At 38.2% G+C, this 27,149-nt stretch overlaps 2 protein-coding genes and 1 pseudogene across 3 annotated transcripts in view; 2 read left to right on the top strand and 1 right to left on the bottom strand.

The window, feature by feature from the left end:
• LOC133534561 (protein dachsous) overlaps positions 1-27,149 on the top strand; it is a 334,416-nt gene that overhangs the window by 3,734 nt on the left and 303,533 nt on the right. Inside the window, exon 1 of one of the 2 annotated variants that reach the window (XM_061873724.1) lies at positions 22,923-23,642. The exons of the other annotated variant lie outside the window; for it this stretch is intronic. The gene's annotated coding sequence lies outside the window, so the exon portion shown is untranslated. Of the gene's footprint in view, positions 1-22,922; positions 23,643-27,149 lie in introns of those variants that run through there. 2 annotated transcript variants of the gene reach the window in all.
• LOC133534568 (zinc finger protein 214-like) lies at positions 758-3,214 on the bottom strand (annotated as a pseudogene).
• LOC133534572 (gem-associated protein 8-like) lies at positions 9,675-11,833 on the top strand. Its single transcript, XM_061873742.1, has one exon. The coding sequence runs from the start codon at positions 9,889-9,891 to the stop codon at positions 10,759-10,761; it is 873 nt and encodes a 290-aa protein (XP_061729726.1). The 5' UTR covers positions 9,675-9,888; the 3' UTR covers positions 10,762-11,833.

The raw sequence follows: 27,149 nt of genomic DNA, 5'->3' as shown, positions 1-27,149 counted from the left end.
TTTTTACTCTTACATGGCAACCAGTTGAGACAAAAACTTTTATTCTTTTCCTAATCTCAACATTTTATTTAAAGCAAAATATATTAAAACCTCCACAAAGTATTAGCTTATATATCTGTCATGATGGAAAAAATACTTCAAAATCTTGACATTGACATTTCATTATTTTCTCTGGATTTCAGTTCTAATTATTTTTGGTGAGCAATAAAACCATTTGACATTGTGGACATTGTTTTTCTCAAACTACCTCTCAGTTGAAAGAAGTGTAATTGACTTTTTGATAACGAATTCATTTATTCAAACAATTAACCCGTAGTAACCATATATTAGCTGATCGACACGCGTACTTACTCGCCGAACTTTTATCCAAACGGTACAAAATGTGCCGCTTTGGAGGCAGCAAATGAGCTGTCAGTGTAAACACTTGTGCTCATTTGTTCGATTTAGACAAAAGAACGGTGAGTAAGTACTCGTCTATCAGCTACTTAGATGTTTTAAAGTGTAATAAAATAAACACATTGTATTTATTGCCTTTTCTAACAACATAAAGCCCGGATTCCCGGGGCATATCCATACTAACATAATGATTGAGGTCGTTCACCCCATGTCGAATCCAAAAAACCGATCACTGCTCATGATGAGACACGTTTTTTTTTTTAAATATTACTTACATTTATATGGATATTTGAAAATATATTTTACAAGTTTTTTCGAAACTTTAGCGACTTACATAACATAATACATCTACACCTATGTTCCAAATTTGGTTTTAAAATATATCGTATAGTTTTTGAGTAAAATAGCTGTGATATACACACAGACCGACAGACATAAGGACATGAAACTATAAGGGTTCCATTTTTGTTATTTTGGTTTCGGAGCCCTAAAAATACTATTATAATATCGCTACGAATTGATTATGATAACTTCTTTCTGATAAATTTCGATTATAAAAACATTTTTCTATTTTATGAATTCTCGGTCTCAATCTCGGCCGAGAATCCCATTGAATCTCAGTCTCGGCTGAGACAAAAAAAGCGTTCTTGGTCGGACCTTATTGTACTGTACCACAAATCCCACCTATTACATAAATATAGGATTAAATCTTTGGAGGATGATATTACATACAGGATTGAGTGATCATTATTATACACTGTCTTTGTACTGTTATTTTAGTAAACTTTAATAGCATCTTTATCACAATTTACACATTAAGCACATTCATAGACATTTGAGTGTGACTTCAAATGGACATTCAACCCATACCGTGTTTGGTATGACTTGTCACACAGATGACAATGAAAGTTTTTCACTCCTGTATGAGTTAGAGAATGCCTCTGTAACTCAGATTTAGAAAAAAATCTCTTTCCACAACTTTCACATCCATATTTTTTTTCCTTGAGGTGATTTTTACGTATATGGGAACTACGAGAACTAGAAGAAATGAAAGTTGCATTGCACACTTCACATTTGTGATTTCTAGTTCTCTTATGATTCCATAGAACATGTGAATGAAGGCCTCCAGGTACTTTGAATTTCTTTGGACAGAATTTACAGCTGTATGGACGATCATTGCTGTGTGTCAACATATGAATTTTTATATATCCTGGTGGATATGATTTTCCACACTGATCACACTGCCGTAGCATTCTGTCAGAGCTATTTTTTTCTTTATGATGTCCATTGGGTTGACAAGAATGGGCATTTAATTCATTTTCAGAGAAAAACCCTTCCCAGCAGTTTTCACAAAGATATGGTTTTATATGAAGTTTTCGATGTAACACAAGGGAACGAAAATCTTCAAATTTCTCATGGCAATAATCACAATCACGTCCTGTGGAGGATTTCAGAGGGTGATTATTAGTACAGTGTGCACTTAATTCTTTTGTTGTATGAAATTCTGCTTTACATTCAACACAAAACATTAGTTTAATTTCACTAACTGCTGTGTTTTCTATAGTTTGATGTTTTCGTCTTTCATATCTTCTCATTTGATATGTTTTCACTTCTTCTTCCGATCCGTAACTGTAGTCAATGTCATCATTCTCAACAATGTTTGAATTTTCTGATAAAGTTTTAGCACTTGATTCTATTAGGTTTTTAAAGGAATATGTCATGGTAAGATGATAAATACAGTTCATGCAGATATTTACTAGATACTCCTCACCGTAAGAGACCTACAAACATACATTTTATGAGAGAAGATAGATTTTTGTATGTTATTATCGGGCAAACACAAGCGCGAAGCGAGGCGTTGTATTCGAGTTACTGCAATTCACAAATACCATAATATAACGTATTTAATAGAAAATGAAATAAGTTTATGTCATACCTTATAATTGTAAAAGTTCGCTAATATATCAGACACCCTCACTTCTTCACCACCAATGGTAATTATTGTATGGATATACCGCATTTCCTTGCCGCTGGCTAAACAGGTACGACAGTTATCTTTATAGCTCATTTCGATAGGTGCTTATTATCTTATAATATAGCTCGATTTAGATATTTAATACTATTTATTTATGTATTTAATTGTAATATCGGAACTCCCAACAACTCATACTCAATGTTTTTTTTTTTTTTTTTTTTTTAATGGCTTCGCGCTCCTGGCGCATTCAGCCAGACGAGTAAAACGGGGAAACGGAATTAAGGATTACATTAAAACGGGTAGGACGGAATTTTGGAAAAGGATCAGGAAAAGGTTAATTCAAATAATTTAAAGTTTAATGTTGTGACGTGAAATAAATGAATACAATGATTTAAATATATATGGAGATGAATCATTAATATACAGGAGTGTTGTAATAGATGTGGGAAACGGAACTTTTAAATCTGACAGCTGTCTTAATAATATAGAACGGTCATATAGGTTACAATTACCAGAAAAAAAGATATGATTAAGATCAGCGGGATCAGTTCCACAAATACATGCAGAACTGGCCACACGATTTTGTAGTTTCAGGTGTTCCGGTGTACATACGTGGCCCAATCTCATACGAATCAACATACTAGTTGCAGGCTTTGGCAAAGAGATTTTAGCAAACCAAGGTTTGGCAGGAATTGTTGTTTGTATGCTACGATAATGTAACGCAGCGGCACCCGCACCAGATGCCCATAATTTTGTCCATTCCATTCTTAGATATAATTTAGGCAGTGCCAACAGGTCTTCAGCAACATTCCTAAACGGAAACATGTCCCCAGAACTAATGGCATCTCGAGCTAAGTCATCCACCCTTTCATTGCCTTTAATACCTCTGTGTCCAGGGATCCAGGCAATGGAAACCGAATACCCTTTAAGACGACATTTTAACAGTTGGCTACGGATTTGATAAATAATTGGGTTATTAGATTTAGATTTGAAAGGAAATTTAGCTATTGCCTGAAGTGAACTTAGAGAATCTGAGAAAATAATAGTTTTTTTAAGATGCATTATAATGATGAATTCTATTGCTTTCAGAATTCCAAAGCACTCGCCACTGTACACAGAGGATTCTGGAGGCAACTTTATTTTTTGATAAATATTAGACTGGGTGTGAAGTACACCAATGCCAACACACCCATTGTCAGACATCTTAGAAGCATCTGTGTATATATGATCAGCAGCTAGGCCATCTGTTCCAATGAATCCCAGGAATTGTTGATTTTGTTCAACATCATTCTTAGAAATGCCGATATTAAGGAGAACTGGAGGATCAAGTATTACAGATTCATATTCATACTGGAAAATGGGAAGTGTTGAAGAGCTAACAGTGGGAGCTGAAATAGATTTCAGTTTTTGAAAACTTTTAATCAAACATGGAGGACTCTTGTGCTTCCAGTAGTTAGAGAAGTAGTTATTTGAAGCAGGAGGTTAGACAAGATAACCCAGAGTTGATGATTAGAAAATTGGGAGCAGCGGAAAATAAACCTATCACAAAGATATTGGCGTCGTAAATGGAGTGGAGGCTCAGCACACTCAACTTGCATAGCATTGATAGGGCTTGAATTCATGGCACCGCATATCATTCTCAGGGCTTTTGATTGAATACGATCTAATTTTTGGAAGCCTGCTACAAATCCTGGCTCTAACAAAAATGTTCCATAATCTAGAATACTTCTTATCAAGGCATTATACATTAATTTTATGCAAAGAGGATGTGAACCCCACCAAACTCCTGAAACGCATCTAAGGATATTAATATTTTTTTCACATTTAGAAACTATGTAATCACAATGTGGAAGACCTGTTAATTTATTATCTAAAATAACACCTAGGAACTTGGTTTTATCTTTAATGGGAATGGAGCAGTTATTAAATTGCACATTGATTGGAGGAGGAAACAGTTTTCTAGTAAACAAAACTACAACACTTTTAGGAACTGAGAGTTCCAGACCATTTGAATCTAACCATAACTTCAATAAACCCAAAGAACAAGTAATGGATCTACTGGCCTGTTCAATAGAAAGGTTTGGTGAATATAATAATAAATCATCAGCATATTGCAAAATTCTGACAGTGCCATTTAAGGATGACTCTAAATCGGATGTGTAGATATTATATAGCAATGGACTTAATACGGAACCTTGTGGAAGACCTGTCCAAACTAAACGGGAAATCCTATTGTTGTCATCTATAAGAAGGCTAATGGACCTTTCTGATAAAAGATTTATTATAAAATTGCTTAACATTATTGGTACAGCTAATCTATGAAGTTTTGCTTGTAATACTGAGACTAAAACATTATCATAAGCGGCACTTATATCAAGAAAAGCAGCTACTACAGACTCATTTCTAGAAAATGCTAATCTAATTTCTGCAACTAATATACCCAAACTATCATAGGTAGATCTACCTTTTCGGAATCCAAACTGACTATGAGAAAGTAATTGGTTTTTTTCTACAAAATATTCTAATCTGTTTTTAATCAAATGTTCTGCTACTTTAACAAATACTGAAGAAAGGGCAATTGGACGATAAGAAGAAACATCTGTTGCTTGTTTGTTGGGTTTTAATATAGGAATAACTATTTGAGATCTCCAAGAATCCGGGACTGTACCAGATTGGATGACAAAATTTATTATATTCAGATAATAAGAGAGAATACCATCACTAGCATTTGCTAAAAAGGAATATGGGACTCCATCATCCCCAGGTGAAGTATCTCTTAAACTACTTAGTATACCTTTTAACTCTTCTATTTTAAAAGGCCCATTAAATACAGTATAATAGGAAGAGTCAAATGAAAAGGCAGCGGGGTGGAAAACATGTTCTTCGGGGACTGATGCTGGTGCTAATTTGTCCATGAACTGATTAGCAAGGTTAGGAGGAAGTGTCTGTCTAGATGGCTCATTGAAAGCATGTCTGAATCTTTTAATATTATTCCATACTATGGATGGTTTCACGTTAGGACTAAGAGATGAACAAAATCGTCTCCAGCCTTCGAACTTTTTTTTGCGCAGTAATTTTTTAGTCTCACGAGCAACTTGTATATATATCTCGAAATTTTCATTTGTCATCGAATGACGATAACTTCTCTCTGCCTCCTTGCGGTTTCTGATTGCTTGAGAACAATCATCATCCCACCAAGGAGGAGAAGGTATTTTACCTGATACACTGTTTTTTACAGGGAAAATTTCATCAGCTGCTTCGGTAATCGTCTGGGCTAAGGCAACTGAGCAGCTAACTACACTACTAGCATCTATAGTGGGCAAACACAACAATTTCTCCTCTACGCGGCTTTTGAAAAGTTTCCAATCAACATTACTTAAATTATACTTAAGCCTAGGGCTAGGTTTTGGAGATGGAGGAATGGAAGATGGAAATGTAATAATAATAGGGTAGTGATCACTCCCATATGTTGAATCTAAGGTATGCCAAGAGAGAGAGGATGCAAGATCGACCGAACAAATAGATAAATCAATAGCGCTAATTGACTCTGTTGGCGCTGTTCGGCGGGTTGGAGAGCCAGTGTTTAAAACACAAAGGTTGTGTTTGTCTAAGATATGTATGAGACGATCTCCATTATAATTAGATGATGAACAACCCCAAAACTGGTGATGCGAGTTAAAGTCTCCTAAAATTAACACGGGCCTAGGGAGAGAAGAAATTATTTGTTCAAGCTCATCAAAAATGGATGATGATGGATGAGGTATATATACAGAAATGATACAGATGTTATTTACAATGGCAGCAACAATTGAAAAATCATCGCTATGGGATGGAAGATTATAAGGTGAAAATGAAATGGAATTCCTGACGAGTAGAGCTACACCGCCCCATCCGCCAGGACGGTCCTCTCTGAGACATGAATATCCAGTAGCTCTAAGAAGAGCTCCAGGCTTTAGCCATGTCTCAGAGAGGGCAAAAACAAAAGGTTGAAATTTGTTTAATAAATGTATTAGATCTTGCTTTTTATTTATTATGCTTCTGCAATTCCACTGAATAATTGTGGCCATTATTTTTAATAGTTGTAACAAGTACATCAAGCATGGGGGCAACGTGGGACGGTAGTTTTACATTGGGCTGAGATAAATGATTAATTAGGGCTTGAATTTCGTCAGCTACTGATGTATTCTCTTTGCGAGAATCTTGCTGTAGTGCACAGCCATTTGGAGGAGATGGAATGGTATACTCATTAACTAGCGCATTATGAGCTGCTACATCATACCCTGTCATGGTCTTTCTTACTGGACGTGGCTTCAAAAAAGTTGTTTTTTTGTAACTATGGGACTGCATGGTTGTGCTCGGGGCTGAATTATGGACTCTGTGATGTAAATTTGGCTGGGACTGTAACTGTGGTTGTGTCAGAAGGACATCGGCGAATGATTTAGAAACTGCAGGATGTAGTTTGACAGCTTCGCCGTAGGAAATACAATTATTGGCCATAGTTATTTTAATATCCTTCTGTCTCTTATGCTCCGGGCAAGCCCTGTTCGTGGCGAAATGAAAACCATTGCATAAGCAGCAAATGGCATCTTCTTCCTCCACTGAACAGGTATGACCGGAATGCATTTGACCACACTTAAAACACTTTGGTTTTGATCTGCAATTAGTTTTGGTGTGTCCGAATTTAGTGCAATTATAACACTGAATTGTGGGGAAAATATACAATTCAACAGTCAGTGAGTTGTAGCACGAAAATACCCGTTTTGGTAAAACTTGGCCATCAAAAGTTAAAACAACTGTTTCAGAGGGTTGCCACGAAACAGAACCATTAACCGTAACTCTATGGTTTAAGCGCCGCACTTTAAGAACATTTCCACACCCAATGGGCACGGAAATGTTTGACAAAATTTCTTCATCCGACCACTGTGCAGGAATGCCGCGAACCAAACCCATACGGGTCACAGAAAAAGACGGTATGTATGCAGTAAGATTCTCTAACTCGAGACACGGGTCAGTTACAAATAAATTTGCATCTAAATAATTTGAGAATGACATTGCTATGCGAGTTCTGCCAATGCGCTTAACACTTCCGTTAATAATGTTTCTGAAGGCCTTTTTGACGAGGAATTTCCCAAAAGATACCGGGTGCAGAGATGAGCTTGCTTCAGTCTGTTTGAGTTGGACGTGAACCATAAAGGGTGCAACATCTGAATTTGAAAATAAGTTCCTACCAACCTTGGTGCTAATAGCGCTATTGTTTATATTTGTATTTAAATTGTCAGAGGGGATTATGGTAGGCTGCGTGCTAGAACTCGAAAGAGCTTGGGAGTTTTGTATGTTTTCCTGGCAATCGCACGAATATTCCCCGCCATTATTTTTCCTTCTTTTTTTATTGCAATTTTTGCATCTTTTTTGTACTTTATTTCTTTTACGTTCACTCCTGCTACCCACAGAAGTGTCAGTATCCATTGCCGAATCAACGGTCACATTACATCCGACCTGGAGGTTTCCACCTCCAGGATCAGGAGGATCGTCGTCCCCCATAGAAAATTTACTAGAAAAAACTTACCAACTATGAAGAAATCCACTAATTATATATACAAATAAAAGAATATATACAAAATATGTGAAAAATTATATACAAATTGCCGATTTCCTGATATTACAATAAAAATAATGTACGAGAAACAAAAAACTAGACCGCCGCGTTTCACGTTTCCCGCGCTTTTTTTTCTACTCAATGTTTATAATCTAATCATGTAGGTATATTATCCATAGACAAGAAATACTGTTAATCAAAGAGGTTGTTACGTTACTGTATGATTGTTTTGTTTTATTAAGTTGGTACTTAAAGGCTGTACTACACGCTAATAATCAAGCCGCCGAAGACGGTCCAATGCAAAAAATACAATACTCACTAGGGTATAGACCAAAGAATACAATACTCACTCTTCTAGTGAGAGTGACAACTCCAGAAGAACGATAACTCCATACAAAAAATGTCTCTTTCAAAACTTCGTTTAAACTAGATATGGAAGGTAGAGGCAAGGAACATAATCTCCATATACCAAAAAGTGTCCGACAAAAAAACATAAATAGGTGGCGCTACAATACCTAGAGGGCCCTCCACACTCGTGCACGAATCGAGGCGCGAAGCCGAGAACGCGAGTGTGGAGGGCGCTCGCGTCGATTTCGCAGATTGTTCACGCCTTCGCGCCTTATTCCCCGGTTTTTGTCGGTATTTGGCCCGCGTCAAAGGAGACGCGAAGCGCGAACTTGCAAGACTCCACACTCGCGATCGCTTCCCGCCGCGATTCGCTCACGAGTCGGTTAATCTGAACTGTCATAACCTTTTATGGCGGCTACTTGGTTCTATTGGGTGCGAACTTGATCAACCAAAAATTAATTTGACAGTTCCCAGTTTGAATCAGTGCCTTGCCGCAAACTAAATCCGATCAGCTGACGCTTCGGCGCCATCTTGCCGCGAACCAAACTGCGAAATCGCCGTGAAGTTGTGCGAGTGTGGAGTTTACGTCAACGTCGCGGTATGTTCGCTCCGCGAAGTCGCGCCGCGATTCACGCGCATAGTCTGGAGGGGGCTTAGAATCTTGAGAAAAAATCTAATCATAGACAGCGCACTTCACTCTGTCAATAACGCCTAGGTTCTTAGCTACTCTAGCACTACTAATGTTTCTCTATAATGTCTATTACGCTCCATTGACAAGCGCCCTAGTTAAAAACTATAATAAACGGGTGGAGCGGGCCACGACCCTGGTCCTGTCAGCATATCTGTCTCTCTCTCTCTCTCTCTCTCTTACTCAACACAGTTCTTGGCAAAAGTTACGGCGGATAACCTTCCTCACGATCGATCATGGTGGCGGTCCGGTACGCCTATCGATAACAGCTTTTAGGACGACTAAATTAAGTAAGATTTTGTGAAGCGTTTTACAGAAGAGAATAAACTATATCCATCCCTTTTCAGGGGCCATAATACTAGCACAGCAAAAAGACAGTAAGATTCTCTCTGACTATGCACGAATGCGAAAAGATCTTAACCAAACTATATACATATTCCTCGTTATCCTAATATCCCAGATACATATCACTCTTGGTCTCCCTAATTAGAAAGAGATGCAACGGCCCACCTTGATTTCTCATGTAGACACACTTTTTGGCCAATGTACCCTATCCGGATAATCCCTGTCTTTCTAAGGAAGTCCACAGGCCTTGGTATAGACTCTATAATTTGGGAGGTTTTTATTTGTATGTTGGTGTAACGTACACTATTTTATAAGTATTATGTGAGCTGAGAAATTGTCGAGCATGGCCTATTACAGACTAGATTATGGAAGGTAGAAGGTACATTTTTACCTGTCACTCTAATTACGTCTTATTGAGAGTAAAAGAGAAAGATTCCCGCAATTTGCGAGATTTGGTTTTCGCGGTAACTGTTCCTTGCCTCTACCTTCCATAGACTAGATATTCTGGATATAGATAACAAAATTAAGAAATTTAAGAAAATGTCTTCTGTACCCGACAGCAAACCTCAAAATATTAATAATTCCACTATACCCTCAAAACACAGCAAGAAACGGAAACGTAGAAACAAAAATAAGAACAAAAACAAACAGTCTGTCGCGAAGACAAAGATTTTCAAGTACAAATCTGTGAACAATAGTGCATTTAAATTATCTAAACTAATGGGTACCATGTCGTCTTGGGCAGAGCATTTTACTTTTGCAAGTACTTGGCAATTGAAACACCAGATGGCTTACTGGAAAGCAAAAGCAAAGTCTTTAGAGTATGAAAATAGTGTTCTACATGATATAATTCGCAAAAATCAGTATTTAACTCGTGGTGAAAACTCGTCTACATGTAAAATTTCAGGATCTGATGTAGACAGAGAAAATCATGAAGATGAAGAAGAGTTTAACGAGAATGAAAGGCATAGTCCAGTAAGAGAAGGTAAATTGGGAAAATGGCAAGATGCAGGAAGTACTAACTCTCAAACTATGTTAGTGGACGTGCAATCAGAAACTGAGGAAGAAGAAGACAGTTCAGATGATAATCAGGATTTAGAAGTAAGTGAAGAATTCCTACAGTTTTTGATGATTAATGCCAAACACAAAGAAGAACTGAGGTTAGAGCGGGAACAACAAAAAGCAGCACAAGAACAAGCAGAGTTAGAAGAAAGAGAGGCTCAGTTGAAAGTGCGACGGCACTACGGTTTATCAGCCCAAGATCTTTATGGAGACAGATGGCAGAAAACTGCAGGAATAGAGATGTCCATGAAATGTGATTATATGTCAGATATTGACAAAAATACACCTGCATTCTGGCCTGTAATACCATTTAATTTTAATTCACATTATACTTACTTTAATCAAACTTAAGTTAATGGCAACTTGTAGGGGTTATTAGATCTATCCAAACACTAAACACTTGCTGATATCTTGCTGCTTAGAGTGACAGGGAAACCATTCTCAATCACTCTCAGCAGAAAGTCTCCACCGACTGCATAGAATTAAAAACCCTTTGTATCTAACTGTTCCTCCTGTATTAGTGAATGTGAATTTTGAGCAAAGAAATAAATAGTCCATGGTGTTTGTACATTTTACCTAACATCAAATGAGGTAGTTCTGTTTATTAATATGTTGGTAGTGATGAAATGGTAATAACAAATCCAAGTTTTCGACCTCGAAAGCCCTTAGGACAATTGTAAAGTACATGAAAATCCATAAAATTTTATGACTTTTTCAGTTTTTGTAAAAAAAAATCCACCGAGAACCAGAGTTCCGGCAAAAGTCACTATGCACTCTTTCAAGAAGATGAAATTTGCAATTAATTGACAATAGTCTTAATAGTCTTAGTGAGCCAAATAGTTTCTATGGCTTCTCAAAGGTTTGCAAAATTTTGAACTAACTGTAACTGCAAAAAGGTTGTACCAGCAGTTGTGGTTGCAAGGAAGCAGGACTTAAATGCTCAGCTGTTTGCAACTACAGTGTACAGATGTGTGCCGACATTGAAAAACCATTCATTGATGATCCACCATCAGATGACGATTTCGACCTGCCTGATCAGGTTGACGAAGAAATGCTACCACATATGCTGGGTGCAAAAGAAGTGCTGTGGATTCAAAGGACAAGCGTGGTCCATCCAAGATATACAAAAGATGCGAGTTATAACAAGTTCCCTTACTGTACTGTATATTATACACGCAATGATCCGAAGGGCTTTCGAGGTGGAAAACTTGGATTTGTCATTACTATTTCATCACTAATCACATATATAAAAAACAGAACTACCTCATTTGATTTAAGGCAACACCTCTTTATTGGTTTGATTTCTATGTATTAAAATAGGAAATTGTAAATATCTTTTATGGCCATCCTATTATGCTTATTGTAATGAGTAATCAAATGAAATGTTTTTTGAAGTAAATATACTGGAATGGTATTTTTCTAATTAGAATTGTGTATTTATTTAAATATTAATATTGCAGCAAAATGATGCACTTAAAATTGTCATAACAACTTCAGTTCTCACAAAATAATTAATCAAATTGAATTTTTTCCCCCTTTATTTAGCTTTGATCATAGGTAAGGTTTCTTACAATATGGATATAAAAGTAAAATATGAAAACACATACCTGCAAAACAATACAAAATATAAACACATTATAATAGTACATTACGATACAAGTGCGAAAAATAGGAAATTCGAAACGAGTGGCGATAAATTAAAACACGACCGAAGGGAGTGTTTTAAATCGACACGAGTTGCGAATTACCTATTCGCACATGTATCGTACAACGTTTTACAGTACATATGGCCCTTTAAATGTTCGACACAGTAACGTAATATGCTACTTCTCGCACTAGTGCTATAAAGTAGCCCCATATGTACTGTAAAAAATCTTACCTAGAGTGGTTGATCCAGCCCCCCGTAGTCAACTAGGAACTAGGTCTGTCTGTCTGTCCGAGGCTTTGCTCTGTGGTCGTTAGTGCTAGAAAGCTGAAATTCGGCATGGATATATAAATCAATAAAGCCGACAAAATCGTACAATAAAATCCAAAAATTTAATTTTTTTTTACACGTAAAGTGGGGGTGAATTTTTTTTTGCTTCAACCCTACAGTGTGGGGTATCGTTGGAAAGGTCTTTCAAAACTAATAGGGGTCTTTAACAAATTTTTTTTGATAAAGTGAATATATTCGGAGATAATCGCTCCGAAAGAGAAAAAAATGTGTCCCCCCCTCTAATTTTTGAACCATAGGTCCAAAAAATATGAAAAAAATCGTGGAAGTAGAGCTTAAGACATTAAATGAAAACTATAGCGGACATGATCAGTTTAGCTGTTTTTGAGTTATCGCAAAAAGTTTCCCCTTCATAGTAAAAAGACTTACTTTAATTAGGTACTGATTATGCAAATTTGCCTATTTGTTTAACTCGCGTGAAAGGTACCGTTTCATCCCTTGGTTAACAATTTACTATACTTTAAGCTCCAGTTTAGCTTATTGTGACGGAAGAGTAACTACGGAACCCTACACTGAGCGTGGCCCGACATGCTCTTGGCCGGTTTTTTTAAATTATTATTAGGATTTATTGATGAATTTTGTTTTTGTACATTTAGCGCCAATCACGACACGTTGCTATTGCTCTGAAGCTTTTTCGCTATTTGCTACAACCGTAGCATAGAGGTGAATATGAATATGTTAATATGTCAAAAAAATACTAACCTTATACCCTTCTAGTATTCTTTGTTAAAATGTATACCTACAATAAACTCTATATGTAAACCATTAAAATATTAATTTTATGTAATTCTGCATTTTTAGGGTTGCATATCAAAAAGGTAAAAACTGGCCAACATGTCAGGAGTTAAACAACAATAACAAAGGAATGATTAGTGCATGTGAACGCCAATGTTATATTCTGTTACAAAATGTGCGTTGCCTCCGGAATAAAACTGTAGGTATTGAGTCCCTATTGCAAGGTAGTGTTAAATATGATCTCCTACTGCTCACTGAACATTGGATGCCACCTGAGGAGTTAGCAGTAACAAATATAACCAATTACATTTTAAGCTCGCATTTTTGTCGTACAGCTAGACAGCATGGTGGTGTATGCATCTATGCACATAGCGGGCTTACCGTTATTGACAGACCCGATTTATGTAGTTACTCCTTAGAAATGCACGCCGAGATAGCCGCTGTACAACTTGTTGATTTAAATGTAATCATTGTTTGTGTATACCGTTCCAATACGGAGGGTAATCTCGACATATTTACGCATCAATTGGATTTATTGCTTGGTAATTTATTTAATGAAAATGCAAACGTTTTGATAACGGGTGACGTCAATGTCGACTTTATGAAGCGGAGTAAACAAAAACGGGACATTCAAGAAGTTTTAATTAGATATAATTTGACATCAATGGTTAATTTTGCTACCAGAATTCAAGGTGACTCTAAAACTTGCCTAGATCACGTGTACACTGATATACCTCGGGATTTAATTTTGACTTATCCACTAGACACTGGTCTAAGTGATCACTGTGCCGTTTACTTTAAAATGTCGATTGTGTCAACAAAATACCAGACTAGGCATATAAATAAGAGAATAACTAATGAAACGCACTTAGCGCGGTTTCTTGAAAATGTAGGTAACTCTGACTGGGAAAGATTCTCACAAGAGAATATAGGCGGCTTTGATGCAATGTTTAGGGGTTTACTTAGTAAATTTGAGACCTTTTGCCCAGTTAAAAAGGTACCCATTCGACCTAAGGATGAGATGTGGTCAAATCCCGAAACTATTAAGAGCAAGGAACTCCTTCTACTATTAGGTATGCTAGTCAGATTCTATCCACATAATAAAGATCTTATACAGTTTACGAAATGCTATACATGCAAACATAACGCTTTAATTAATAAAGCAAGAAAAACGTTCATAAACAATAAAATTGAATCTAGCACTAATAAGACCCGAGCCCTGTGGGACGTCATTAAGACTGAAACAAACAAAGGCCGAGTTACTAGGGACGAGTTCTGCGTGCTGCGTCGAGCGGTATGCGGCGAACACGGCTCCAGCCGGGAGCTGGCTGACGCACTCAACCAACACTACCTGAGCGTGGTGCGCGACACCCCTTTGCGCCCGTGCTTACAGGAAGCGCTGCGCCTGCTCCGCGCCACTTGTTCACCCCAAGCGTCCACAATGTTCATGTCTCCTTTTTCAACTCATGAAATATTGACAATCATAAAGTCGATCAAAGCGAAAGGAACCAAGGACATATATGGCTTTCCGACTGCTATACTTCGCAGTTTACCACATGATTTTCTTCACCAACTATGTGAACATTTTAACAATGCAATACTCAATGGTAATTATCCCGAATCCCTTAAGAAAATCAGAGTTACCCCAGTGTACAAGGGAAAAGGTAGTAAGGACACAATTAAAAATTATCGTCCAATATCACTTGTACCAGCACTGTCTAAGATATTCGAATCAGGCGTATGCTATAGGCTTGCACACTTTTTAAACGCAAAAGGAGTACTCTGCGGTGACCAGTACGCATATCGCGCGGGCCGATCCACCCTAGGGGCAGTGCGCAAGCTACTGGAAATCGTATTAGACCATCTCGAGTCAAAAAGGTACGTTGCTGCTATATTTTTTGATTTGTCTCGTGCATTCGACTTAGTTGACCATGAGTTGATAGCGGCGAAGCTTGAACATTACGGTGTCCGAGGTAAGGCCCTAGATATAGTAAAATCATTCTTAGCCCACCGTGTTCAAGTCACTGATGTGAATGGCGAGATTTCTGAATGTGGCTTAGTCGGAGATAGGTCCGTTCCGCAGGGCTCAAACGTCGGTAATAGCATATTCGCGATACTGATGAATGACTTGCCGTTCCCAAGTCCTATTGCAAAATTCATCATGTACGCGGATGATATATGTACAATAATCCACGGTCGTAGCCAAGAGGAACTGCAGACGAATGCTAAAGGCATAATTCTAAAATTGCTGCACTGGTTTAAAGCTAACGGCATGCAGTTAAATATCGAGAAAACGAACCTCCTCCACTTCTCACTCAATAATAAGGTACAGCTACGGCTAGATTTGTCTGTTAACGGGATTCAAATAGAACCCGTAAGTTATGCTCGTTACGTTGGTTTTTGTTTCGACAGCGGTTTGCAATGGGGCCAGCACATAGACGCAATCTGTAGAAAACTGAACTCTGCCTACTACGCTATAGCACGTCTAAAGTATACGTTGTCGGAACAAAGCCTGCTGACAGCATACTACGCATATTTCCATGCACACCTAACGAGAGGAATTGACCTGTGGGGCATGGCGGCTGATAGGGACCGACCATTCATCCTACAAAAGAAGGTAATCAGGTTGATATCTAGAGTCCCCGAGGACGAACCCGCACGGCAGCTATTTATTAACCTTAAGGTGATGACTGTACCTTCGCTCTTCATATTTGAGATAGGTAAATATGTGAGAAAGAACCCCGACGAGTTCCCTATAAGCAAGACCTACTCAGCGAGAAGAAAACCTGCGCTGTCAGTTCCCGCGCATAGACTTCAGAAGTCAGGGAAGTCCTTAAGGGTAATAGGTGCAAAAATTTACAATAAATTACCCGAAATAATAAAAGAATTGAGTACTGAACGACGTTTCACACGTGAGCTCAAAACGTTTTGCTCAACAAAAGCATATTACTCGGTGAAAGAATTCCTGGATGAATGAATATGTCGAAGCATTAAATTATTATATATAGGCTAAGCTAACTATAATTTGTAATCGATTATATGACATTGAAATTTCTATAATGCAATTTAATGAAAAGATGTATAATTTAATTTGTTTTTAGTATACTTTATATCTATAATTTATTATATCAATTTATTATTGTTTTGCTCACTGTTACGTATAAACAGTAGTTTTAGGTAATATGACGATGTACAATTAATACAAATAAAATCTATTCTATTCTATTCTATTCTAAAGTAGTTACTCTTCTGTCAAAAAATAGGCTGCTTTGAATGGAGGCCATTAGTAAGTCCTATGGTAAGTACGAGCCCCAATGCAGAAGAGTTCGGCTACTATTTAAAATTAAAAGTAACTTTTTTTCAAAGTCAAATCTAGTAATTAATTTTAGTAGCATAGGAGCAAGAATCAAAAAAAGTGTAAAATTAATCAACTTTATTTCCTATATAATACAACAAAAAAATATTCATGTATTGCAATAAAAAAATACAATTCTTCCATCAACTACAACGCATAATAGTTCGGCTATCGATCTTGAGTACGCAAAATAGTTCGCCTACCACTTAGTTGTCTCGCTTTTACTCTTAAGAACAGCCTTGATCCTCAATGGCATCGTCGCTACCAACTCTTCGCACTCTTCTGGGGTAATAGACTCCCAGACAGCGACGATTTTCTCTTTTATATCACTTTTTGACCTCGATGGAAACTTGCGTAATTTTTTTTACATTTTCCACCACAATGTTTCAATGGGTGACAAATCTGGACTATTCGACGGCCACTCCATAGTGGGGATTCCTTTAGACTCGAGCCAAGTCTTCGTGATCTTCGCAGTATGGCAAGATGCCCCGTCTTGTTGAAAAGTGTAGACATTTTCATATTTCAAGCTTGGAATAGATGGAATTAAACTGGTTTTCAAAATGTCCTGGTATTTCACTGCATTAACAGTCCCTTCTACAAAATGCAGGCGGCCTACCCCTTGTGCAGACATGCAACCCCATATAATCACAGACCCAGGAAACGTCACTTTTCTCTTAATGCAGTCCTTGATGAATGCTTCGTCTTTATTTCGAACGATTTTTTTTCGTTCGTCGCCGACAGTTACTTCGAATTTTGATTCATCACTCCATATTATATGCCATTGCTCAGTAGACCAGTTTGAGTGCTCGCGAGCGAATTTCAGCCTCTTTTTTTTTCTGTAACTCCGTTAGTAAAGGTTTTTCCTTGGCCGTGTAAGAACCATATCCCATTCTTTTGAGAACCCTTTCGCAGGTATCCACTGAAACGTCTTTCTGGATCATATTCACGCCATTTTACGGTAAGTTCCCCCGCACGAGCACGGCGGTTTTGTTTGATAATTTTCTTTAAAACTCGGTTTTCAGCTGCACTCGTCATACGCGGTCGACCAGACTTCTTCAAACACGAAATTGTGCCGTGTTTCTTGCGATGCTGGATGATTGACTGGACAGTAGATCTTGGCAGTAATAAATCTCTGGCGATTTGGTTGGTAGATTTTCCACTCTCACTACTGGAAATTAAAATTTTCCTGACTTCTTCTGTGACTAGTTTTCCGCGGCCCATGTTGCTCTAAATTACTTACAAATAATAACATTAAAGAGGCTTAACGCTAGGCATGTACAAACTATTTTGCATCAATTAAGAACCTGCCGAACTGTTTTGTGAAACCATACATGAATGAATATACCTAGGATTTTTTTTTCTTACATTGTATTTATTGTGCAATAGTGTAAAAGCAACGTATTTTATGGAGTATAATGTTGTAGAAATCGTTTGCTGCTAATGCCTTTTATAGAAATAAAACGAGTTGATATAAGATTCATATACTTAACAATCTATGACTTGACGAACTCTTCTGCATTGGGGCTCGTATCATGTAGGTACAGTCAAGAAAAATGATTCTTTAGCAGTTTGCGGTTCAAGTAAATTTGATTTTTAGACATCCGCGGAATTTGGTGGGGCACTAACATAAATCTTAAATTGGTGGTTAAATTTTATTCCTGATCAAATCAGTCTGGACTGGACTTCTGGATTGGCCTGTATTGAGACAATTGTTACCTGATATATGACCATTGTACCTACATACATGTAAGCATTTAAAATAAATAACCCGCCCCCCCGTTGAACATTTGAACCCACAGAAAACCATGTGTTCGAACCATAGGCACAAAAAATATGAAAGTACCTAGTGCTTAGTAGAGGCATTCAATGTAAACTATGGCGACCATGATCAGTAAGCCGTTTTTAACCGACTTTAAGATTTCAATAGGCGGAGGTTCTCAATTCGGTTGTGTTTTTTTAAAATGTTTATTACTTCATAACTCCGTAAATTCTGAACCGATTTTGAAAATTATTTTTTTGAATTGAATGTATTTGAAGGTACACACACAGATTGGTCTCGTTTTGTCAAAACTCAGTTCTAATGATGGGATCCATGAGAAATCGTGGGCACTCTACAAATGTGAAAGGCATACATATACCTAGTGATTTTTATATTTTCGTCAACAAATCAAGCATTTACATTTAAAAAAGTTAAGTTTAAGTTGTTTAGGATATTATAGATAAAAGTCATGGGTGTATTATGATTTTTGATATAGGTAGTGTTGGAAATAAGAGGTGAGGGGTAGGTGTGAGAGGTAGGTATGTGAGGTAGACGGTGACCACCACCACCGTGAGGCTGGGGTTTGAGGGGTTTGGGCTTGACGAGTCAGGCTTTGAAAATTAAAGGGGTCGAGGGGGTGGTGAATTGATGGGTCGGAGATGAAGGGGTCGGGTTTTGAGGAATCTGGAGGTAGGAGTTGAGTGGTCGGGGGTTGGAAGTTGAGGAATTGGGGGTTAGGATTAGGAGTTAAAGGGTCTGGGGTTGAGGGTTAGGGGATAGCGGTTGAAGGTTTGGTGTTGGTAGTTCAAAGTCAAGGGTTTCAGTGATCAGGGGTTGATGTGCTGTGAGGTTGAGTGATCGGAAGGTTGAGGGATTGGGCCAGTGGCGGGGCGGAGGATAGGTTTAGAGTAGTGGCAGAGTAGTAGTAGGAATTATTTCCCTGACACACTCGAGGAAAATCCTGATTATTTATTAAAGTTAACGAATTTAGTCTTAAACATGATTGTGTTTTTCATTTATGCGTCACGCGTTAGGTACTCGTAAGCTCTTAATAATGCCATATAACTAAACATGGAAAATAAAAACTTTTTACAAAAAAAAGTAAACCGACTTCAAAAAGGATAAAATAAAATATTATCCTTTTTTAAGTATATGTGTTACCAACTGATATGTTTGAAGTCGGTGTCAAGCCAAACTTACGTACGTGGTCTTCATAATACATACATTATGAAGACCATGGACGATATGCGGAACTTCCCTTTTATAGTTAGGTGTATTATGATTTTTGATGTAGGTAGTGTTGGAAATATGAGGTGAGGGATTTGTGTGAAAGGTGAAGGTAGACGGTGGTGGTGAAGGAAGACGGGGTCTGAGGTTAGGTTAGGTTCCCCCCGAGCCCCCCGCGGGTTGCCCACCTTGTCGTGGTGGAGGGGCTTAGTAGCCGTGGCTTGGTCACCCACGGTGAAGCGAAGAGGCAACCAGGGCCGGCCTGTTTGAGGTGCGGGCTGGCCCGAGGAGGACGCTCCAAGTGGGCTTGGTGAGCCCGCTTGTGACGCGTTAGAGGTGGACCGTCGAGGAAGAGGAGTGTCGGTATTGCGGTGAGCCGTTCTCCCTATCCTCGACGGCCGAGGTGGGATCGCAGGGGAAGAGGCGTGATGGTATCACGGCGATGCGCCACTCTCCCTATCCCCTGCGACCTTGGCGGGGCCGTTCCGCAGTAGCGGCGTTGGTGGGGCTGCAGAGGAAGAGGAGTGTCGGTGTTACGGTGTGCCGTTCTCCCTGTCCTCTGCAGCCGAGTTGTGGTTTGCGGCAGAACTATGGACCTCATCTGCCGCCGGGCGCTGGGAGTTTTCTGGCGCCCGTGGCCTCCTTGTAGCGGGCTTGGGGGGGTCCGCTACACTGCAGGACGGAGGCCGAGGAGGAAGGCGCGTCGAACCATCTGGCGCGCCTAGCGTGAAGGGCCTTCGGGCATTTGCGAAGGAGCCGCTCGCGGGCGGCTGCCGCCGGTGGGGTCGCGGATGAGTACGCAAGCGTTCCTGTAACCCCACCAATAAGGCGGCGAGGTGGCATATGGGGGGTTTTTAATGGGTATACCGTGGGCCTCATTAGCCTAGACGGGAGTCCCACATAACCACTCGGGTCACCCCCCGCACCCGGGTGGTATGCGGAATGCATTTTCCCCCCTAGAAAAAAAAAAGGTCCAACAAAAACGTAAGAATTTCTCAATTCTTTTGTCAGCAAGTCAATAACGACACATATTCTTAATATTGAACTTGGCTCTCATTTCAGATTTATGCTTTTGGTTGGGATTTTATTTTCAGTAAAAATACACCCGCTTAATTGCTTGTGCTCTGACTGTATTGATGAGGAGTTTATGTACGAAATACCGTTTGACATTTAATAGGTATAGGTACCAGTTGCCCTTCCGTGAAGGAAAACATGGTGAGGAAATTGGATTAATATCCCTAAAAGGTATAGTTTTCCCTGAGGGTTAGAAGATGATATGGCAACCGCTTTCATAAAAACCAGTGCCTGTGGCAATCCGTCAGGACACAACCAGGAAAGTGGTAACTAATTGAGATAAAGAGAGGACAAAGTGAGAATCGTCTAGCCACGTGTCCGGTCCTAAGTACCGATCGTTCGTGTCTACTTCTCTATTGATACGAGTACCTGTCTCGGCATTCTCGGTGCTCGCACAATGCGAGTAAACAAACACGCTACCGCTCTTGTCGATGACAACTCCAATCCTATAAAACCTATCCGACGAGGAGCTAGGAAGGGATAGATATGCCAAATACAGGCGAGTAACCTAAATGCATTTCAATCTTGGCAACCATAAAAAAATGGAAACTATACTGGTAAAGGCCCTCTTCATTGTTCAAAAACGAATGAGAAAGTTGCATTTTATTCACATGTGGGGCAAAATAATCACATGCAAATTTTTGAGTTGTTTCCTTATGTTAGCTGGTACAATTAACTTTAAAATGATGATTTTTACAAAACATTGTTTGAAGGAAGGAAACATTACAGAAGGTCTTGTTTGGACTCTTGTAACTTGTGAAGTCTTTTAACTAGGGCTATCATTGTGATGTCAACTTTTAGCTGATATCCTGTACTACCATTTAACAATTTAATAATTAAAGGCCAATGACCTCGTTTTCGAAAAAAAGATAAAAAAAATAAAATGTTATCAATTTTTATCATTGTTATCAATTCTCGAGTAATTGTGGAAAATTTTCTGTAACATTTATGCTTGAAATTAATGCCCTAATTCATAAGCTATCGAATGATTTTTATTTGTTTAATTTGCGATAGGTAAGCGACAGATAATGGTACAATAACCAAGTGCAGTCGTGTTTAGGAGCATAAAACTTTGAAGGGGTGCAGTTTTAAAATGGTTGAGAAAAAAATAAGTATGGGGGGAGATTTATCGATAAAATTCATCGTAGTATCCATGGTTAACGGCTCGACTATACGTATACATTTGTATACGTGTCATTCACGAAGACGCGTACCTAGACTCGTATTGTAATAATAATAATAAAATTCTTTATTGTGCACTACTAAAGTTACTTGTGTTATGTTATTAAAGGTTAGATTTGACAAATCTGCGCGTCATCGTGAATGACAAAATTTATAGGTACATAGATAAAATATTTTTGGTGTTGCTAGTGTTCTGAGTTCTGGCGTTATTTAGACTTGGTCAACATCTTCTTCTGGCGCATTCCCTATTTGGGGTCGGCCCTCCTGATACATGATCGCCACTTGTTGCGATATTTAGTCATTGCTGGCGTTAGGCCTAGCTCCGTCATGTCCTTGGAGATGGTTCTAGTCCAGTTGGTTGGCGGGTGACCTCTGCCTCTCTTGCCCTCGTCTATATCCAACACTTGTCTCGTCATGTGGTGTTCGTTTCTGCACATTACATGACCATACCAGCGTAATCGGCCTTCCTGCATCTTATGATATATATCTGCAACTTTAAAAGTACCACGGATATACTCATTCCGAAATTTATCTAACCGAGTAACACCTCCAGACCAGCGCAGCATTTTCATTTCAGTGACATGTATTTTCTGTTGGTCTCATTCCACAACATTCAGATCCGTAAAGTAAAGCGGGTCTCACAGCTCGTTTGTACACGGTGCCCTTGGTTTTAATTGGCATTCTTGCGTCACAGAGAACTCCAGTAAGAGATCTCCACTTGAGCCATCCTGTTTTTATTCTATTTTCAATGTCACTTACGGTATCGGCTTTAACATTAACAACGGACCCTAGGTACTTGAATTCCTCGACCTTATTCAAAGGATTTCCATCGATTGTGGGTAGTGACTGCGTGCATATGTCGCTGTTAGAGAAATTGCAGTGCATATACTCAGTTTTCTGCCGACTCACTCTCATTCCATTACCTTCCAATGACTATTTGTTAGTTAGACTTGGTGTGATAATAAAATATACCTATACTGCATAACAACAAATAATCATTTATTCAGTAGTCTATCGTAGACTACTGATAAGTATATGAGTTTATGTTAAAAAACGATTTTCGGTTATTGCCAGATTTCAGTAAACTGCGCGTAACTTTCAGGTTAGTGTTACGTCGACAAAATTACAATGACGTAAGAGGTACCTTTTGGAAAATCATTTTTCGTAGATAGTTTAGCTACCTATGTGATGTATTCTATCTTATGTTATGTAAGTATCTATTACTTATCTAATCTCTATTAAGGTGGAGAGAAGAACGAGCAATGCTCGTTGCCCGGTTTATTAGGGTACCTACATATAATCCGAAACACTAAGGGCCAACACAGACGGACTGCAACCCGACTGCAAGTTGCAGTTGGGTTGCAGTCCGTCTACCGGCCCTAACCTACGTTTATCGTTGAAGTGAAGCTATATACATTTAATTAAATTATGAACATTTTATAACTTCAAAATGCAACGAAGCTTCTAACAACAAAAATACAACATACCTAGGTACTTACTTCGTAACATATTGAACATGACCAAATTACGCAAAATGTTCATGGCAGAAGCTGAACCATTAACTTGAGCTTAAAAGCACAACCTCATCCAAACATTCTAAGCTCCATCCTTATCCGAGAGCTACAAAATTGGCGCTCAAACGGTATGCGAGGCAACCTGTTCTCAGGGGGGGCGAGTCCCCCCCTCCCCACTGCGCTCCCCCTTCCCTCTGCGTCCAGTGGCAGTGCCTTCCGAGACTCGGGCGCAAGTGGGAGAGCAGCGCACGCGCGACGGTTTTTGACAGTTTTTTCAGTGATATTAAGTGATAACCAGTGTCCGGATTGCAGTGATTCTAGTGCAGATTCTGGTTTGATACTGTGTTTTGTGAATTGATACCTATTACTTTGATGTTGTGTTAAACTTTGGAGGTTGGTTTGAGTTTCATTTAGAAAATTATTATCAGAGCTTTCTGTTAGCGTTATGTACGTAAATAATAATAGCGGGTAGTAAAATGTGAGTTTATTAGATATAATGCATGTATTCTAAAGATATTTACTGTCGAGCAATGGTAAAAGACGCGGGAATCAAACCCATAACCATATAACCGTAACCTTTGCAGATGAACTGGATATCAGAGTAGTACCTACCGGTTATTTCAATAGTCACTCCTAGAGTAATATCTTTGATTAGTTAATTAAGTTACTAGTGTTGGTATTATATATTTACAAAATATCAATTTACCAACCTGGCATCGTCACCGATAAATATTAAATCATTTATAACATAAACTAGATATGGAATTATAATCGTAATTGATAGCATGCAAGTGTTACTTTCCCTGTAAAATAAGAGGAAAGCTTATTTTTACAACCTAAGTTTCATTTACAACCTGATAAGTTTTCAAAAACCCAATTACCTACAGATAGGTAATTAGGTACCTAAATAAGCAGACTGTGTAGAGGTGCATATACCCTATTGAGAAACTCGTGTGTAGGTAGGTACTCGTAAGTAGTTAAATGAAAAACCATCAACTGGTTTCTCTATAATTTCTCTACAGTAATTCCTTGGGTAGGTAGTTTGGTAAGAGATAAGTAACTTTAGAATTTAACGAAGGAAAGCCTGGTTGTGCTCTTGTCGTCTGAACTGAGAAGCTCGTAAATAAATCAGATTTATTTCCGATACTGATATTTATAGGTAAATACCTACGTAACTACTTAATCAGAGGATACGTGGGAAATAATTAAAGTTTTCTTTTCATGCACTCTGGCTAACTTATCTAATTATTTAGAGAGGCAGGTCGACACTATTATGTTAGTATTTTATTTAATCCATTAGCGCGCACTGTATATATATAAAAATATATATATATTTCAGGTATACCAACCCATACCCATACATACAGTTGGATTGTTAACTTATATGTTACTCTAATTCCAATGGAAACAAGGCAGTGCCTACTTAAAATATAAATCGTAAGTAAGGAGGATACCTAGCTACTAGAGTCTGTTCGAAAAGAGAAGAGTCGTGGAATGTACTGGTGGGCCCCATACATTTCCACGACTCTTCTCTTTCCGCACAGACTCTATGTAATATTAGGCTTTATTAACCTAGATGGTCCAAAAACAAAACATGTTTACGTCTTTCCTGTAGGCATACGCAAAAGTTAAGGAAGACACACTCACATGAAAGGGTACTCCATTTATTTGGATAAGTATGATAATATCATTAACTACCTATATGTAGGTAATCATTTTAGCATACTTATCTAAATAACTGGAGTACCGTTTCATGTGAATAAGGGTTAAATAAGAAAATTAACCTTAGTAGCCCTTAACTTTGGGTATGTCTACAGGAAAGACGGGTACATAGTTCTGTGTTTGACTAGGTACAAGGGAAAAAAACTGCTCTGCCTAGGTAGGTGTAAATATAAGCATTTGAATAATTAATGAAATGTATAAATTTCTCAAATTTTTATTTCACCCTAACTTACCTATGCTCTGTCAAATCCACTTTGTCTGTAGAAAAAGGCGTGAAGTGCAAAATTTCTATGGGAGTACAACACTTATGCTTACTTTTTTTAAACTTGCCGCCTTTGTTTGCCAAAGTGTACTTGGCTCGACGTAATTATTGGTGCGGATAGCTAACTGAAAATGACGGACGAATGTCCAATGCTGAATAATATGTGCCTATGAGACCCTTTGCACCTCGAAACGAAACTTTTCTGAATATGTTGCTGACATTGGTGTAACAGATATTGTTTCGGACACATTGATAAATCGACCTAAGTCAAATTATAATCATTGTGTTAAAAATAATAATAATAACTATAATAAGCGATTAATGCGCTATTGGTACTTAATGTGCCCATGCTCTAATAGTTCGTTTTTAACAGTAGAAAGAAGGTAAGCGATTAGACGTGTCTTTTTATAATAATTAATAAAAAAAACTTGAAAAACAACTATGTACTTAACAATTATAAATCATATACGATTATTTACATTCTTTTGCTTTCATAAGTAATATAAGACCGCCTGTTGTTTACCTCTTCTTTATGTGTTGTATTATTTGTACTGTTTCTGTATTGAGGTGTGCAATAAAGTATATTTGTATTGTATTGTATTACAATTTTTTAAAAGCATTTTCAATACAAATACGATTGAGTACGAATAAGATTGTTTACCTTTTTTCTAATGGTTAAAAAGACGAATTACAGAGCGCCGGACGCGGATTTGGCCAATGCTAGATTCAAAATTGCTGTATTAAAAGCTACTCTATTGCTTTATTTCGATTAGCCGTAGCTGACGGGAAACTTCAATAGGTAGATATTTAGTCCCCCATCAAGGACGGGCGGCGGCTTGTCCTTTTTAATTTCTATTTAGGGCTTGTGCACAAATCACGCGGGGTTCGATAGGTAAGATAAATCACGACAGATCACGTTACGGGAGGGGGGTATAAGGAGACCTCACGTGTATTTTTTCATAGTGAACGAAACTAAGAAAAAATATCTACCACATATTTCTTCTCCGTTTCGTTAAACATAAATCTTCACTTGGCACTTGAAGATAGCGAGTATAATCAAGACATACACGGTAATCAAGGTACATATACACTACTATTTAACTTAAAATTAGGTCGAATGAAAAAATAAAATAAAAATACTCGTGAGGTTTTTTGGAGGGGGGGGGGGAGGTTTAGCCAAGAACCTCACCAAATATTACCAAAGGGGAGGGGGGGTCAAAAAGTTGCCGAAAAAACCTTGCTTGATTTGTGCACAAGCCCTTATTTGGCTCTTTTCATAGAGCGTGTGGTATTATATTTTACATATAGGTATAATTAAGCTTAGGTACTGAAAGACTACAAAACGGGTAGACGTATCTGATGTTAAGGTGTTCTGCTGAAATAATTTACCAAATCATGGGCTTAGCACAGAATCGCCGCGACAGTCAGTATCTCGCGCGCGAGATAATTAGGATAGTCGTCTTTTCGCTTTTTCAAACTGTATTAATTAGACAGGAACGGGTAATCTGTTACGGGCGAGGTACTGCCGCGACCTTCTGTGCTAAGCCTACATGCCCCATAGTATAGAAGTTAAATACATATAACAAACCAGGCTTTTCCTGAAAAGCCACATGGCTGATTTTTCAAGAATTACATTTATTCTTTAAGGATATAAAACTTGCATAAAACCTTAAGCTTTAATTACTAATATATTATCAATTAGTAGTCTTGGTAGCAGCCTGTTAAACGTCCGATATAGTTCTTACCTGGCCTATACAACAAAAACTAGTTCACGCGAGTAGTTCGACTACATTTTTATTATAACATTCTTTAGAATAGATACCTACTTACCTAAGTTATATAGTCAGGTCCGAACTGTATGTCTTCGAATTCATAAAAACATAATGTAGATATCTCTAGAAGACAAGCGGAACTTT

The sequence above is a fragment of the Cydia pomonella genome, chromosome 2 (genome assembly GCF_033807575.1).
Source record: "Cydia pomonella isolate Wapato2018A chromosome 2, ilCydPomo1, whole genome shotgun sequence".
Classification (NCBI taxonomy): domain Eukaryota; kingdom Metazoa; phylum Arthropoda; class Insecta; order Lepidoptera; family Tortricidae; genus Cydia; species Cydia pomonella.
The sequence above is the reverse complement of the archived record's forward strand: the minus strand, read 5'-3'. Positions and strand labels throughout refer to the sequence as shown.

Bases quoted from the DNA above. Each gene is read 5' to 3' on its own strand.
- LOC133534572 (XM_061873742.1), top strand. From the start codon at position 9,889: ATGTCTTCTGTACCCGACAGCAAACCTCAAAATATTAATAATTCCACT.